This window comes from Schistocerca americana, chromosome 2 (assembly GCF_021461395.2).
Source record: "Schistocerca americana isolate TAMUIC-IGC-003095 chromosome 2, iqSchAmer2.1, whole genome shotgun sequence".
NCBI classification, from domain to species: Eukaryota; Metazoa; Arthropoda; class Insecta; order Orthoptera; family Acrididae; genus Schistocerca; species Schistocerca americana.
The window spans coordinates 327328720-327346975 of NC_060120.1; the positions used below are offsets into that span (position 1 = coordinate 327328720).

Sequence of the window (18256 nt, forward strand, 5' to 3'; positions counted from 1 at the left end):
TTCAGTTTTAATCTACAGGTCATAACCAATAGATTGTGGTCAGAGTCCACATCTGCCCCTGGAAATGTCTTACAATCTAAAACCTGGTTCCTAAATCTCTGTCTTACTGTTATATAATCAATCTGATACCTTTTAGTATCTCCAGGGTTCTTCCATGTATACAACCTTCTATCATGATTCTTAAACCAAGTGTTAGCTATGATTAAGTTGTGCTCTGTGCAAAATTCTACCAGGCGGCTTCCTCTTTCATTCCTTACCCCCATTCCATATTCACCTACTATGTTTCCTTCTCTCCCTTTTCCTATACTCGAATTCCAGTCACCCATGACTATTAAATTTTCGTCTCCCTTCTCTATCTGAATAATTTCTTTTATTTCATCATACATTTTTTCAATTTTTTCGTCATCTGCAGAGCTAGTTGGCATATAAACTTGTACTACTGTAGTAGTTGTGGGCTTTGTATCTATCTTGGCCACAATAATGCGTTCACTACGTTGTTTGTAGTAGCTTACTCGCATTCCTATTTTCGTATTCATTATTGAACCTACTCCTGCATTACCCCTATTTGACTTTGTGTTTATAACCCTGTAGTCACCTGACCAGAAGTCTTGTTCCTCCTGCCACCGAACTTCACTAATTCCCACTATATCTAACTTTAACCTATCCATTTCCCTTTTTAAATTTTCTAACCTACCTGCCCGGTTAAGGGATCTGACATTCCACGCTCCGATCCGTAGAACGCCAGTTTTCTTTCTCCTGATAACAACGTCCTCCTCTTGAGTAGTCTCCGCCCGGAGATCGGAATGGGGGACTATTTTTCCTCCAGAATATTTTACCCAAGAGGACACCATCATCATTTAATCATACAGTAAAGCTGCATGCCCTCGGGAAAAATTACGGCTGTAGTTTCCCCTTGCTTTCAGCCGTTCGCAGTACCAGCACAGCAAGGCCGTTTTGGTTATTGTTACAAGGCCAGATCAGTCAATCATCCAGACTGTTGCCCCTGCAACTACTGAAAAGGCTGCTGCCCTTCTTCAGGAACCACACGTTTGTCTGGCCTCTCATCAGATACCCCTCCGTTGTGGTTGTACCTACAGTACGGCTATCTGTATCGCTGAGGCACGCAAGCCTCCCCACCAACGGCAAGGTCCATGGTTCATGGGGGGGGGGGGGGAGATTAGCCATAGCCTGAATTTTTCCAAAATGAAATTTTCACTCTTCCGTGGAGAGTGCACTGATATGAAGCTTCATGGCAGATTAAAACTGTGTGCGCACAGTTTTAATCTGCCTGGAAGTTTCATCATCTCTTCAGTTAGACAACTGGCTGGATGCAAAACAGGAGAATTCAGTTACTTTAAAAGCTTCTCATAATCTTTCTCTTGGTCTACATGAATTCCCAGCAGTTTGAAATATACTGTCATTACTATCCAACATTAGATTAAGATCTTAAGTTTTAATTTGTCTTCATTTTTCCAAAATGATACATAATACATTTTAAGAAACAGAGGAATTAAAGACATTCGCTACCAGTGGGTGCTGATTTAAATCAGTGGGGAAAATTGAAACTTTATGCCGGACTGGGACTTGAGCCTAGGTCTTGTGCATACTAGGCATTTCTCTGATCAGTAAGTCATCCGGATGCACTGGTCATCACAACTGCCGACTACCCCAGCGCGCTTCCCACCACACACAAATTCTCAACTCATCCACACGCTACTAATGTAGTGCCCCTTGCCCATTATCCACATTACTCACGGTGTTTTGCCGATTCCCGAAAAAAATTCGAACCTGGTGTACGTCTGTACTGAAGAGCTCATTCACTGTCCTTTGCGTAATTATATACACGTGGTGTCTGTTCCTTTGGACATGTCTAAAAGAACAGTCACCATTTTTGATCTGAAACCACTTTGAATTAACACACAAAGGGATTATTTTCACTGTGAGTTTGCATAAGTGTAATTTTGCTGTAGTGAGTTGCGAGTCAGGGTGTGAATCAGACACTCCAAGAAAATGTCCTCCTCAGATGGGTATAAAAATGTTGTGTTTTAATGCGAAATTCATTCAACCATAACATAATAGCCTAGAACATTTTATTGTGACCGAAAGACATATTATTAATAACCTCAGAAAGTTTTAATAATAAAACTCCATTAATGCACATTGCAGAAAGTCAAACACTGTTTATCTTCTCAAGTATATCAATATTGCCGATGACTGTGGAATCATACGCACTTGAGGTAACAGAGGCTTGACAGTTGCCCTTTCCACATACCATATGCAAATGTATCATTGAAGTTTGATGGTGGCAGCAAATATTCTAGCCACCACATTGTAAAGTGTCTTTCAGAGTACATAATATAAATGTAAATGTGTATTTTGAAGCTTCGCTACCATATTCCAAATCTTTTTTGTGTGTGTATTTACTGCTAAAAACCTACATTATATGGTGAATGGACTCAACTCATCTAGTGATCGTCTTTCGCCAAAGATGTTCCAGTATTGTGGAATGAATATGTAATTTATTAATAATTGTCAGATCACAATGGACAACATGTAAACATTTGCACAGACATTTCTGACATCGTCAGCATAAGAGCAATCTGTAGTATTATGAAAACCGAATAAAATTTCATGTGCGAGGATTGATAAAATAATTTCATATAGATTGCCAGTTTTGGCAATTCTCTGTTGCCATCTTTGGCTCCACAGAAGGATGGAACTGAAAACCGTGGTATACAGCAACTAACGTAGCAGCACACACACTCGCAACACATGGAATAACAACAGATGTATGTTTACATGGTACAGTGGTAGTATGAATCAATATTATCATCTCACATTAGATTAAGACATGGATCTACTATTCAGTGTAATTACATATGCCCTCATTATCATTATAATACATAAGCCAAGTCGTCATTCTGTACTTTGTAAAAAAAACTGCCTGTAAACTCGTGTGAAATAGTCCTAAAACATGATCTATTAAAATAATGTTTTTATATCATTTTAGAAATTTTTAAAAAACAATTTTTAAATATTCTTAACCAAACTTAACTGTGCCTGTCGGCAACTTAGCATGTTATTTTTCCGGTAAGTAGCAATATATCTTTTTGCAACATTATTGATACTCCTACACCCTACATGGAGTTTTCATTGTTTGATTACCAACTCACTTTTACATATGCCTGTGCCAGGAGAGGGGGGGGGGGGGGAGAGAGAGAGAGAGAGAGAGAGAGAGAGAGAGAGAGAGAGAGAGAGAGGGGGGGGGGGGGGGGGGGGGAGTTTGTGTTATGCAATCATGTAACAGAATGTGGCCAGTGTCCAGATCATAATAATTTTAAAAAACATTTTTACAACAAATTCTTGCCGGCCACTGTGGCTGAGTGGTTCTAGGTGCTTCAGTCCAGAATCATGCTGCTGCTACGGTCACAGGTTCGAATCCTGTCTCTGGCATGGATGTGCGTGGTGTCCTTAGGTTAGTTAGGTTTAAGTAGTTCTAAGTCCAGGGGACTGATGACCTCAGTTGTTAAGTCCCATAGTGCTTAGAGCCATTTGAACAACAAATCCTTAAGACAAATTTTCATACAGAATTATGTTATATGCCAATGTTCTTTAAAAAACTTTTCAAAAATATTTCTAAAATTTTTTAACAATTCGTAATATAAAATTACGTAAGATAAAGCTAAAACTTTAAAAAATCATATGTCTTGTAATGCCATATGTGACCTAATTTTATAACATCCATAAATCCTTGAAATCAAATGTGCAGTTAATAAACTATAATATTTTTTACCTGAAAAACATATACTGTGTGTGTTTACCAACAGAGAAACAACTAATATTTCATATTCTTGTCAGCAAACATGCTGTTTTTATGAGCTTGTATACAAAAATAAGTCATTTGACGCCTAGTTGAGAACTTATTACCCAATGTCTACCAACAATTTTAGGTTTGTCTTATGTAATTTGATATTAAGCATTGTGAAAAAAATTATAAATATTTTTCAAATAGTTTTTTAGATAAAGGTTGGCATATAATGTAATTCTATATGAAAATTTGTCTTAAGGATTTGTTGTAAAACTCTGTTTTAAGCTATAATGATCTGGACACTGGCCATATTCTGTTGCAAGAGGGCATCTAGGGTGAACATCACACGAATATATTTGTTCTGGCACAGGCATATGTAAGAGTGAGCTGGTAATGCTAGCTCATGGGCTCAGTTTAAGACCAATAGCAATCTCATATGGTTTAATAATTATACATTGGTCATAAAGTTTGGAAGAATGTTCACCCAGATATCAGGCAATGAGATTGGACATAGGCATCAGGTGCCTGTAAATATCGAGATATTCCTGGATAGATGTTCATAGAGGGCTTTTAAGTGATTTGTTCATTATTTTGTATAAAGGTGAAGTTTGGTTAAGAATTTCTATAAAATGTTTTTAAAAAGTTTCTAAAACAATATAAAAAGGTTTTGCGTATAAATTATGTTTTGTGAATGTTGCAAGTGATTTTTCATGCCCTTTTTTTGCTGTACAATACTAATATGACTTATATGTTATAATGATAATTCAGGCATATGTAATTGTATGGAATAGTAGATTTATGTCTTAATCTAAGGTAATGTGAGATGATGATAGTGCTGATTCATACTACCACTGCACCGTCTGATGTACTCGGGTATCACGGAGGTTTATACTGAGATCTGTCAGTTGTAAAGTGATGATGACTGTGAGCACTTGTAATTGGCACAATAATGTGTGTACATAGCTGTTGTTTTAAAATTGACACGGTGACTTCTGTTATAGCTCATGATACCAACATGGATATATATTGTACAACACTATTTACTGTACAAAAGGGGAAGATTGTGTTGTGATGTAAACATAGGCAAGTAGCTATTCCATGTATTTCAAATCTTGGCTATAATTATGTGTTTTGTTATGTTACTTGATGTATCCTAGCATTTTCAATCCAATCTTGTACAGATCCGAAGATGGCAACAGAGAATTGCTGAAACTGGTAACCTGTGTGAATAAATGATTTTAGTGCTGTGGCAGTTGAAAATCTATTTGGTGTTCATGTACACATTTTGCCTGTTTCCCTGGTTTTTTGATTGTGATCATCTCAGAATCTTCATTTTTCTGTGTAGTGAATGTACTTGATAAAATGGGTGTTAAGATATGTCTGTTATACCATTGCAAATAATGGTAAAACAGTGTCGTGGCATATCAGCTCATTATCTTTATGTATTGTTATTTGCGTTATTTTTTCTATATTGCTCAGTGTTGGTGCAACACAGTTTATGATCACCTGCACTGGTCATGATGCAGACACTGCTGGAACATAGAGACTGTTCCCATTGTCAATGATGGAGCAATTAGAATCAAAAATAGTAAATGCAGACAAAGTCACTCGCTCTGAATTGTGCACATCGGACAGAGGTTGCAGAGAATATTGAGAATTGCAGGACAAGAAAGAGACACTGGTGCTTACTAGCAATTTCACCTGCCCTGCCCTCCATGGAAATGAGCTGCAGCCATAGTATGGAGTCTGAGTATCTCTGACCCTTCATCCAAATAGATAAATCGGCTGGGCATGGTATCCAAATTACTGTCCAATACAAAAGTTTTTGTTGTGGATTAAAAGACAGTGACATTTGAAAATTATCCTTCTCCTTACTGCCTCCTTCCTCCTTGTAATATGAAACATACTTATACTTATCTTTGAAGTTAAACACCAAGGATTGGCATAATTACTATGTAACATTTTCTGAAGTAGTTTTATTTTTTATCCCTTGTGACCACCTTGAACATTCCTGTATCTGAAAGGTTGGATCAATGTTGTATCAGCTACATACTGCCAAATAAGAAGCTGCTTGAATGAATACATATATACTCTGCAAGCCACCATACCACTTCTGGTCATTTCCTTTCTTGTTCCACTTACAGATAGTGAGGGGAAAAATGGCTATCTATATGCCTGCGTACGAGTCCTAATGTGTGTAATCTTACCTTTGTAGTCCTTAAGTGAAATATAGTTTGGCAGCAGTAGAATTGTTGGGGATTCAGCTTCATGCCAGGTCTCCAGATTTTCTCAATAGCATTTCTAGAAAAGAACATTACCTGCCCTCCAGGTACTCCCATTTGAGTTCATAAGGTATCTCTTCTATACTTGAGTGTTGTTCAAACCTACTATTAAGAACTCTACTAACTCATCTCTGAATCCAAACTCTCAAACAGTACTCAAGGCTGCATCGTACCAGTGTCCAATATGTAGTAGTCTCCTGTACAGATGAAACACACTTTCCTAAAATTCTCCCAATAAACTGAAGTCGACCATATGCCTTCCCTACTACAATCCTCATATGCTTAATCAATTTCATATTGTGCAGTATTACACATGTATGTGACTGTCAAGCAGCACACTACTAATGATGTATTTGAACATTATGGGTTTGTTTTTCTGCATTTTCTATTCATCTTACATTTTTTCCACATTCAGAGCTAGCTGCCATTCATCACACCAACTGGAAATTGTGTCAGTCATCTTTTATCCTCCAACAGTCACTCAGAGACAATTTTCCCATACAGCACAGCATCATCAGCAAACTGCTGCAGATTGCTGCTCACCCTGTCTGCCAGATCATTTATGAACATAGAAAACAATGACGGTCCTATCGCACTTCCCTATAGCACTCATGTACCCTTGACTCTGATGAACACTCACCATCGAGGATGACATACTCGGTCCCATTACTTAAGAAGTCTTCGGGCGATGCTCATATCTGGGAATATATTCCGCATGTTTGTACCTTCATTAACAGTCAGCAGTGTGGCACCGTTTCAAATGCTTCATGGAAATTTAGGAATATGGAATGTGGCTGTTGCCCATCATCCATGGTTTGTAGAATATTGTGAGAAAAGGGCAAACTGAGTTTTGCACGAGGGATGCTCTCTAAAATTGTGCTGATTTGTGAAAAAAAGAATTAATGTCTCAAGGAAATGTATTATATTCAAACTGAGAATTATTCAAGAATTCTGCAGCAAACTGATGTTAAGGATTAAATTAAATGAAATAACAAGTTTATTGTTCCCAGTCACTGTTTATTTATCTCCACGACGCGTTTCAAAGGTTTAAACCTTCATCATCAGGTGGATTTACATTTGTTAGTATGACATTTGTGTGTGAGTTGTGTTACGATTTTTTGGAGTAACTTGGGGCACTGTCTAGTGGAGAAAACAAAATACTATTTCAGAATATAGTTTTGGGTTTCTTTTGACAAAAAATTAAATGTATATCTAACGGTAAACATAAAATAAGTAAAAAAGAGTACCTCCAGTGGTCACAGGTTCCTTTCACTGTTGGAACGCATAACATGTGTAGTGTCATACTTTGTAAACAAATATGGTGTCTGGAAACTATTGGGTGCAAGGATCGTATAGCAGAAGTGAAACATTATCACAAAGTACAAAGAATATACATCGTAACAGTAAGAACATTATTACAGAATAATTTTTTAAGGATTTGGAGGTGTTTGTTTTGAGATGTCGAATACATGCATTAGAATAAATACGTCAAGTGGTATATAAATCAGATTTTGACAACTTAAAATAGCTTAAACTTCATACTTGTTTATACAATTGGGTGAAATGTTAAAAACTTTAGGTACAATAATTATATTGGCTACAGTGGTAAAATAGTACATAAATAACAATGTTGATTGGGATTAGTAAATAGATATGAAAGGCAGAGGAAGAGGAAGAGAGAGAGAAAAAGAAAGTGTGAGGGGGAGAGGGGTTGGAAAGAGTGATTGAATGAGAGCGAACTTTACATGGCAAGTAGTCTTAAGATTACATCTGTTACATGTAACAATTGCCTAAAGGTTGGGGTAATACATTGGTTAATGCTTTAAAATATGCAGATGGATGTACAGTCTGTGCCAGTAGTTGATATAGATATAGTTTCAAGCTGACAAGGGGTACAAGCTGTTGGTGTGATGATTCATATGTAAAAGATGTCAATCTCATGTACTCTTGGCAGCTGTCATGGTAACATAACTAAATATTTATGGTAAATTATAAGGTGTGTGTGTGTGTGTGTGTGTGTGTGTGTGTGTGTGTGTGTGTGTGTGTGTGATTGCAAATGGTTCTGAGCACTAGGGACTTAACATCTGAGGCCATCAGTCCCCTAGAACTTAGACCTACTTAAACCTAACTAACCTAAGGACATCACACACATGCATGCCCAAGGCATGCAGTGTAGCAGTTGCGCGGTTCCAGACTGAAGCGCCTAGAACCACTTGGCCACTCCAGCCGTGTGTGTGTGTGTGTGTGTGTGATTTTAATGATGTAGGCAGTTGCTGAAAACAGAGATGATACTATTTTAAATATTGTCATTTAAGATGGATTCTGGTTGTTTTGTTTGGTGTTTGTATATTTGGAGGGTTTCAAGGATGTCTAGTTTTCTGCCTTTTGATTGGATGTTTAGGATGCTGATACTTGTGATGTTAACATGGTGTTTTGTTTCATGCAGGTGGGCGGCTATTGCTGGTGTGTGGTATTTTTTGTTTTTTAATGTGTTCTTTGAATCTAATGTCAAATGATCTGCCTGTCTAGCTATGTAGAATAGTCACAGTCCAAACATTCAATTTTGCACACACCTATGTGATGAAGTGGGTTTCATGTGCTGATGTTGTGGGGTAGCCTCTGTCCAATCTTGTTGCCTGTGGTAATGGATATACTTGGCAGTCTGATATGAAATGTTACCTAGAAAGGGGATTGTATGTAAGATGTTATTTTCTTTTGTCTTTCGTGTTGTGATTGCTTTGCCATTATTGAGTGTTTTAGGGTGTCTACTGTGGAGCTGCTATGTTGTTGTTGTGGTCTTCAGTCCTGAGACTGGTTTGATGCAGCTCTCCATGCTACTCTATCCTGTGCAAGCTTCATCATCTCCCAGTACTTACTGCAACCTACATCCTTCTGAATCTGCTTAGTGTGTTCATCTCTTGGTCTCCTTCTACGATTTTTACCCTACACGCTGCCCTCCAATGCTTCAGAGAGTGGTAGTTGGATAGCTCTATCAATCATGTACCAGAATACTGCCATTTTGTGGGCTGTGGGGTGACAAGAGGAGTTGTGGATTGTAGTGTATGTTGTGATAGGCTTCAGATAAATTTCAAACTTATGTCTGTCGTTCTTTATTCTAATGGTAAGGTCTAAGAAATTTATACTGTCATCTGTTTGTTGTTCAACTATGAATTTTATGTTTTCATGGGAGTTGTCGAATAACTGGTTCAACTCACTGATGTCATCTTTAGTGTCTTTGATTAAAATAATGGTATCATCTACATATCTGTAGCAGTAAATGATATTTTTGAGGAGGTGGTGATTGGAATTCAGGATTTTGTCTTCTAAGTTACTTATAAATATTTATGCTAGCAATCCGGAAAGATTCGAGCCCATTGCAAGACCATCTGTTTGTAGATTTTATTGTTAAATTTAAAATAGTTTGTGAAAGTGTGAATTCAAGCAGGTCCATTAGTTCAGTAATGTTAGTCGAATGGATTTTTTGTGCTTTTGCAGGTTGGCACTGATTATCTGTAGTGTGTGATCTATTGGCACAAAGGAATAAAGGTTGTGTATGTCAAATGAGGCAAGTGTGGCTCCGTCAAGTATTTCTATGCTTTTGACATGTTGTGAAAATTCTGCTGTGTTTTTAAGTGGTCTCTCATTATTGAATATGTATGCTGCTTTGAGAATTCTGAAGAGCATTTTGTTGAGTTTGAATGTTGGGCTGTTCCTACAGTTCACTAAAGGCCTGATGGGGGTTCCATTTTTGTGTATCTTGGTTGTGATCTAAGGCAAAGTGCTTGTGGGCTCATTGTTGCAATGTTTCTTGCTTCTTGGATGGTGAGTAGAAAGTTGATGTTAGAAGTGTGTTTAATTTCTTTTTTGTATTCTGGCTGTTTGGTCTTTATGTATTTCTAGTATGTTGTTGGTTTGGAAGAAGTCTAAAGTTTTTTCTATGTATGCTGGTCTGTTCATTACAACAGTTGTATTATCCTTGTCAGCTTTTACAATATTGCACTATTCATGTTTAATTTAGTCTTAATGGTACGTGTAAAGGCTTCTTCTGTTTTCTTGTTTGCATTTAAAGACATTAAGGATATTGGGCTTTAAATTTGTGAGTCCGTTCTTTTACTCTTCTTATTTATAGCAGTCATCTGCACTTTTCCCAGTCACTTAGGATTTATCCCTGGGTGAGAGATTCATGGTAAATGCAAGATAATTAAGGGGCCAATACCGTAGAGTACCTTTTGTAAAACCGAATTGGAAATCCATCTGGACCTGGTGACTTATTTGTTTTCAACCCTTTCAGTTGTTTCTCTGTGCCAGGGATGCATATCAAAATGTCCTCCATACTGCAGTGTTCAAATGACAGTACATTTGTACAATTCTTCTGTGTGAATGATTTCTTAAATGAGAAATTTGAAACTGTCTTTCTGTTTACTATTTGCTATTACGATACCAGACTGGTCAATGAGTGACTGAACAGAAGCGTTAGACATTTAGTGATTTTGTGTAGGACCAGAATTATTTTGGGTTCTAGGCAAGCTGTTTTGCTAAGGTATAATGGTGGTAGCTGTCTGCTTCACACATCAATCTTTCTACAGAAGCACGAATCTCTACTTATTTTCATCTGTCGATATTTGCACATTCTCTTTGAACCAAAAGTGCAGTGGCTTTTGCTTCATCGGGATTTTCTGAATTTTGTTGTTAAACCGCTGTAGGTATTTTCTGTCCTTAATCCACTGACTCGGCACATATCTCTTCAGAGCAAGATCTGAATTCATTTAAATGCTGTCCATAATTCTTCTGTGTCCATCATACTGGAACTAAAAGATGTCAGTTCATTGTCTAAGTGGGGTGCTGACAACTGCTTGTCTACTCTTTCTAGAGAAATACTCTCCTAGCCTTCTTGATTGCTTTATTAGCTTTAGTAACCAGAGTTGCTATGGTATCGTGGTCACTAATTCCTCTCTATATACTAATATACTGATGACTTTTATGAGGTTATGCCTGTTTATAGCTACAAGATCTAAAATATTTTCATTGTTTGTGGGCTGTCAAAGTAGATGCATGAGGCGGCAAATGTATTCAGAAGTACATCACAAGACTACAACGAATCTATAGATGTCCCAGTCAATATATGGTATGTTAAGTTACCTCTGACTACTATTGCATGATATGAGTTTTTCTGTGCTGCTATAGACTGTCTACCTCTGTGTATAACACTAAAGCTATCACAGTAGAATCAAGTGGCTGGTAAAAACACCTAACAGTTAACTTGATATTATGTACACCACTTATACACTACCAGATGACTTCACTGTCACACTCAAACTACCGCCTAGTAGTGTAGTTCACCCCTCACCTATCAAGGGGAGTCCTAAAATTTCCCACCCAATAATGCAGATCCAGACATCTGCAGCAAAGACAGTCACAGAGTTGTTGAAGTTTTTGGGAACCAAAGGAACCCACACAATTCTGGAAAAAATTATGCAAATTGAGAGTTCTGCTTTCACCTCACATGAGAGGCGGCAGCCTCCATCACTTCTGCCAGCTGCATGTGTGAACTGAGAGTAGCCTCAGAACCCAAGTAACAGGCATCGCTGGTGGGATGTGAGTGACCTCTTGCAGAGGACTGCGGCCCTGCACACTCGATAGCTGCAAGCAAGGCCTACTCCACATCTCTGATGAGCCCCACTCTCAGCAGTTGTACTGAATGCACATTGGCTTTCTTTCCAGCCCTAAACACTGTTTCCCTAAGCACTCCATAATATGCCTAATGTTGAAGCTCCCAATAACTAGCAAATCCCTGCCCCTGTGTGCCTGTTTGGACCCTTCTGAAAGAAAGGCCACCTGTCCACCCACAGGGTGAACAGGCAAGAGCAGACGGCCAACCTCTATACTAGACCACCACCTTGAGCAACACAACTGTGACATCACCTGCCACTCACCTTGCAGTGAGCACTCAAGGGTGTAAAATCAGGTGGCTTCCACATAGCTGTGAGTCATGATTGCTGTACATAATGTATAGGTTTTACTTTTCCATACTGCTCCCAAGCTGCCAGATAAATTTTACTCTTGGTCACTACATAACCTGACAACAATACCATATATACCTTTACCACTGCCTGAGAAACCAGAAGTGGGAGGAGAATATCCACCATTTTATTTTTCCATCCACTCGGACTTATCAAATTCTCTTGGCAACTTTGGTAATTTTACATTTGTTTTGACGGTTCCAAATTGAGTACATCCATTTTTTTCTTTTGTACTGGATTTCTTTCTTTTGCACTGCATTTCCATGCTTATCCTTTCTTTATTGCCAATGTTGTCTGTTGCAATATTTGGCATTTGACTTACACCATAAGACAAAGGTTTTGCCTTAGACTTGCCATGAATTATGGTCTTCAACTAAGTTTAGCCATGTTGCTCCAGCATGCTCCCTGATGTTATCTCCCAGCCTCCATTAAGTAGTTGTCCATCTTATCTCTTGAAATCCAGCAGAGAGTGTCCTTGGTCCATCTGTCATCCATTTGCCCAACTACATATCCTACCCATTTCATTTTCATTACAGTCATAGTTAATCTTGATCATCCAGAGTCTTCCCTGGCCCATTAGTTCCTTTTTCTGTCTTTGCTAGTAATTCCCTTCAGTTTTTGAATGGTTTTCATATGAAAATTCTATCTTACGACAATAAGCCAAAATGGGTATTGTGCATGTATTGTTCACTTCCTATTTCTGACACTTCTGGAACTTAGTTTTTTAAAACTGTGTAATTTATCAAACATACTCCGACCGTATTTACTCTTCTGTTTATTTTTCGTGCCCATCCAGGTGTTCCCTTCAGTTGCTCTGAATACAAAAAAATCTACTTTGTGCGAGAGTACTGTTTAAGTTGAATAATTTTTCATTGAATTTGAATGTGTTCATAGCATGTTATTTTAATCTTTTAATAATTGATTTTCAGGCTTTTGTAACTACCTCTAAGACTGCTGAGAAGTTTTGCTAATAAGGAATCTCCTTTTCTGACTTCTTATGGTTCTAATTTCCCACTTTCCTTATGAAGGCTAGTGGAAGCACCACACATGCTGTGGTCTTCATCTGAATGTTTCCTGTAAGAGGTTATTTGCATAACTGATGTTCAGTATGATTCAGTGTAACTAGACCATTGTATGTCCAACCCCGGAGTGACATTTTGTTTTCACTCCTCTTGTGGCATGGAATGGTACTGTGGTGTGGGTATTTCATTGTGTAACAGGAGTTCAGACTTCTACATGCAAATAAATAAAAACTTAAAGTACTCAACTACATTTTTTAAAATATTGAAACTGTGGCTACATCCTCTTGTTCTTCGAAAACTGTAATTTTTGCTGATGACATAATTATATTGATAAAGGAGACACACACATCCATACTGGACACAGTCAAGTGGATAATGGAACAGGCTTACAAATGCTTCACAGCAAACAGCTTAACCCTTAGTGTTGCAAGAACTGATGATGCAATTCCAAAACAGATGGCTTACAGGTACCATCAATAGAGATAAATGTGCATACAATGGATGAGGCTCCATATTTGAATTGAATTGAATTTTATTTCATTCTGCAGAATTACATTGTGAACAAGTGTTCGTGTAATATAGGATATGTCAGAAAACTGAAGACATTCAGTATTGCTCAGTTCCTACGGAGCAACTATTTTGATTATACTCTTTAACACCATTGATTCCAAAGAACAATACATATTAGTTTAATTTAATTGGTTCTTTTTGACGCTGTAAAATTCCTTTTCCACCAGTTAGTCTTTGAACTACTTTCAAAAGAATCAGTATTCTAGGAAGAGACAGATCGCTACTTGCCGTAAAGAAGACAGGTTGCGGGCAAACATGATTAAGGCACTTACACAAAGCTTTCAGTCGCAGCCTTAATAAGCAAAAGAGACACACACCATTCATACACACAAACAAGCGCACCTCGTGCACACCTGAGAACCAACTATGGCAGCTCGGTTCAGAATGCAACTATCATGACGGATGGAAGCAGCAAGCTATAGGGGCAGGGAAGGGGAAGGGATAGTAGTGTATGGAGGGTGGGTGGGGGGGGGGGGGGGGGATGCTGTCTGGCAGAGTGTGCATGGACTAGAATGCCAACTGGCACAGCATAAGGAGGTTGTGGGACAGGGAGGTGGGGGGAAAAGCAAAAAAAAAAAAGTGCAAAGAAAGATGGGTGGGTGCATCGCCAGAGGGCGGCAAACAGAGCATGAAAGGTGAGAATTGGGAGATGATAGATATAGGGGATGCAAACTGTTAGGTGGAGGGTGTGGAACAGTATGATACCCTAGCTTGAGGCAGGATAATTACAGGAGTAGTGAATATGATGTAAGGATAACTCCCATATGCGCAGATCAGAAAAGCTGGTGGTGGAGAGGAGGACCCAGATGACTCGGGTAGTAACACAACCACTGAAATCAAGCATGTCATGTTCAGCTACATGTTGTGCCACATGGTGGTCTACTTTGCTCTTGGCCATGGTTTGGCAGTGCCGTTCATCCTGATGGACAGCTGGTTGGTGGTCATACCAATATAAAAAGCTGTGCAATGTTTGCAGCAGAGCTGGCAGTAGACCTTTCGTGTTGGCCATCATGCCGGTGTGGGCGTGGAGGGGCGCCACCTCTTATATAAAAAAATGCAGCAGAGCTGATAAATCATGTGGCTGCTTTCACAAGTGGCCCAGCCCATGATGGGGTATAAACCTGTGACGGGACTGCTATAGGAAGTGGAGCTTAACGTGTCTTCTTTATGGTAAGTAGCAATCTATTTTTCCTACATTGCGGATATTCCTACCTGGAGTTTCTATTGTTTGATTTTTCCAAAGAACCATCTGGAGTTGCCATTGTTTGATTTTTGCAAAGAACCATGTATACTATTGTGCAGGCTTCTTAGTAACTTGATGCCGAAGTACCAAGGTCATATTTCAACGACTTGCAGTCAGTGGGGTATGCTTCATATCTCATTCATCTGTGTTCCATGAGTATGCACAGTACAATTTGGAATCCACCCTGAACTATCTTTTGTGATATATTTTATTGTTTTATGTGACAGTTAAGATACCTAGATTTTTGAAGCAGCTTCATGTTTGAGAAATTCTCTAAAAATAAATTTTTTCAGTATAAATACTCTTTGTTTTCCTAAATGTTTGCTTTACCCCAGTGCCACTCCATACTGAAGGTATGGGTCAGTGTGTCCCTGATATACTGTGCTGAAAAGCTGTTTTCATATTACAGTAGACGCTTCATTATGAATATGGCAGAACTGAGTTTCTTACAGGCAGGTTTAATATGCTGTTTCCATTTTAATTCATTAGGTGCAGTAGTACAAAATAATTTTGTGGATTATACTTCTTCCAGCCTTGTTTTGTCCCCTTCTAAACCATATCCTGAGACTTGTCTTTGTTTCTGAATACTGCATACATCATTTAGGTTTTTGAGCAGAGTTCCTAGTAACATTATACCCAAATACCAAGGTCCTTTTTCAAGGTGTGTCCATTATGGGGTATATCTCTGCAATATACTTTATCCCAGCGTTGTTAGTCCTGCAAGATCCGCAGGAGAATTTCTGTGAAGTTCAGAGGGTAGGAGATTAGATATCATGGCAGTAAAACCATGATGGTGGGTCTTGAGCTGTGCTCGGATAGCTCAGTTGTGAGAGCACATTCCCAAAAAAGTTAACAGTGCCAGTTTTGAATCCCGGTCTGTCCCACATTTTTAATCTGCAAGTAAGTTTCACAGTATACATAGTCTTTAAGGTTTATAACCAGTTCATTTTCTGTGAGCCATTGGGCTGCGACATTAGCATAAATGTTCCACATCTTGGCCACTAATCAGGTGCTGCACATTCAGATGGATAATAAGCAAGGTGGCAACAGCATATGGAGAAGTGCTTTGTGTTGACCTGCAGACAGGATTGGTAGTATACTTTGTATATTTAAAGTCAATAGCAACCTGTGAATAAGTTTGTGGGGTATGACTGCTAATTTCTACAGAACAGTACAATTAGAATACTGGGTAAAGTTGATCAATGGACACCTTACAGGGGGCCCTTCAGAGACCTAGGGATTCTTAAATTTACATGCTAAGTAGATTTATACCCCAATGGTATTTGTAAAATAAAGGAAAGGCAATCACTCACCGTAGTGGACAGATGTGTGAAGCATAGAAAAACGTAACAGAGAATGGTATTCACACAAGCTGAACTCTAGCATTTTTCTAGTAAATGTGTGTACACACACACACACACACACACACACACACACACACACACACACACACACTAGCACATTGAGACTGATTTTTGATTATCTATTATTGGAAGCAGTTTGTGGGCTGGTGAACAAGGTAAGGAGGGGATAAAGGGATAGAGTGAGGCAGGTCTGTCAGCAGATTACTCAGCAGCTGTGTAACAAGATGAAAGTAGTTCAGTACGTAGAGCATATAAGAGATGGAGGGAGGGAGGAAAGGAAAAGGAAGACAAGGAACAAGGGGGGGGGGGGTATTAGGAAATGGTGTGGGGTTTGGTATTAGGATGACATTGGGAAAGGTAGCTTTCTGGTTAGAATGAACTCTGAAATTCACAATCCCAATACGAGAAGTGTAATTTTTATACTGACTGTGCATCCCTCTGTAAGGTTCACAGTAGAATTTTGTATTCATGTGCAAAAGTATACAAAAGTTGCCAGCAGACATCAGGAAAGAAAATGAAAAATCCCCAAATATTCAAAAACAGTGTAGATGAATACTTCATTGGCCACTCTTACAATTTATCAGAATATTTTGACATGGGAATGTAAATTCCATGGAACTCCAATGTTTTTTGTTAGATAGTCCTACACAAACCACTGTCAGCAGTCTGTATACAGGTAAAGTACGAAACTGCTGTGAAGTATAGATGTTAACAGCAGCTGACAGGAGGAGGAGGAGGAGGAGGAAGAGGAGGAGAAGGAGCTGTGGGTTTTTTCGAAGTAGCTATTTTCCTCCCAATACAAACATATAAATTAAACTGCAAGTAATTACAATAATTATCAATATGAGTAGATTAACACCAGTAATAAATTGTTGCTACTATACTTTAGAGAAATGGCAAGCAGTAGTTACTTCTGCCCGTTAATGTAAAACTTGACTCGTTCCACATCCCTGAAAGCTCTTCTTCACTATGGGACTTTGAAACACAGTGATTGGTTGACTGAATAAATGATTAATTAACATTGTGTGTTTTAAAATTTGACTATGTCAGTAAATTTCATACTTAATTTCAGTTTGTATTGTATTCCAGTTATGCGCCCTGGTGCCCTGCCTGCAAGGCCCTCCAACCTGCCTGGGAAGAATTTTCAACATGGAGTGAAGACCTTGGCATATCTATTGGGCAGGTGGACGTGACAGCTTCACCAGGCCTCAGTGGGAGATTCATGGTGACTGCATTGCCTACAATTTTCCAGTGAGTAGCTGAAACTATCATAATGTGCCTCAATAATAGGCTACAGTTGGTTTCTGGCTACAGTTGGTTTCTGGCTACAGTTGTATTAGAATTCTTATGCATCTCATTGTACACACTGATCAGAACATTATGATGACCTACTGAATAGCTGGTATGTCCACCTTTGGCACGTATAACAGTGGCAACGCCTCATGGCATGAAAGCAGTGAGGCCTTGGCAGGTGACTGGACGGAGTTGGCACCACATCTGCACACCCAAGTTACCTAACTCCTGTAAGTTTAGGGAAGGGGGGGGGGGGGGGCAATGAGATCTGATGCCACAGTCAATCACATCCCAGGTGTTTTTGATCAGATTCAGATTGGTGAGTTGGAGGGCCAGCACATCAATTGGGACTTGCCACTGTGTTACTGGAACCACTCCATCACATTCCTGGCCTTGGGACATAGCTCATTATCTTATTGAAAAATGCCATTGCTGTTGGGAAACGATCATCATGAAGAGGTGTATGGGGTCTCAAATGAGTGTACAATACTCCTTGCCCATAATGGTGCTTTGCATGAGCTCCACTGGACCCATGGATGCCCAAGTGAATGTTCTGCAGAGCATAATGGAGCCGCCACCAGCTTCCCGAAGTATAGATGTCAAGGAGCTGTCCCAATGGAAGAAGACGAATTCGCGCCCTCCCATCAGCATGAT

The 18256-nt window shown here is 39.0% G+C and overlaps 1 protein-coding gene across 1 annotated transcript in view; it reads left to right on the top strand.

Annotated features, from left to right (window-relative positions):
- Positions 1–18256, top strand: part of LOC124596617 (thioredoxin-related transmembrane protein 1) — a 61038-nt gene that overhangs the window by 12662 nt on the left and 30120 nt on the right. Inside the window, exon 2 of the mRNA XM_047135840.1 lies at positions 17399–17560. Coding sequence (XP_046991796.1) covers positions 17399–17560 — 162 coding nt within the window. The remainder of the gene's footprint in view (positions 1–17398; positions 17561–18256) is intronic.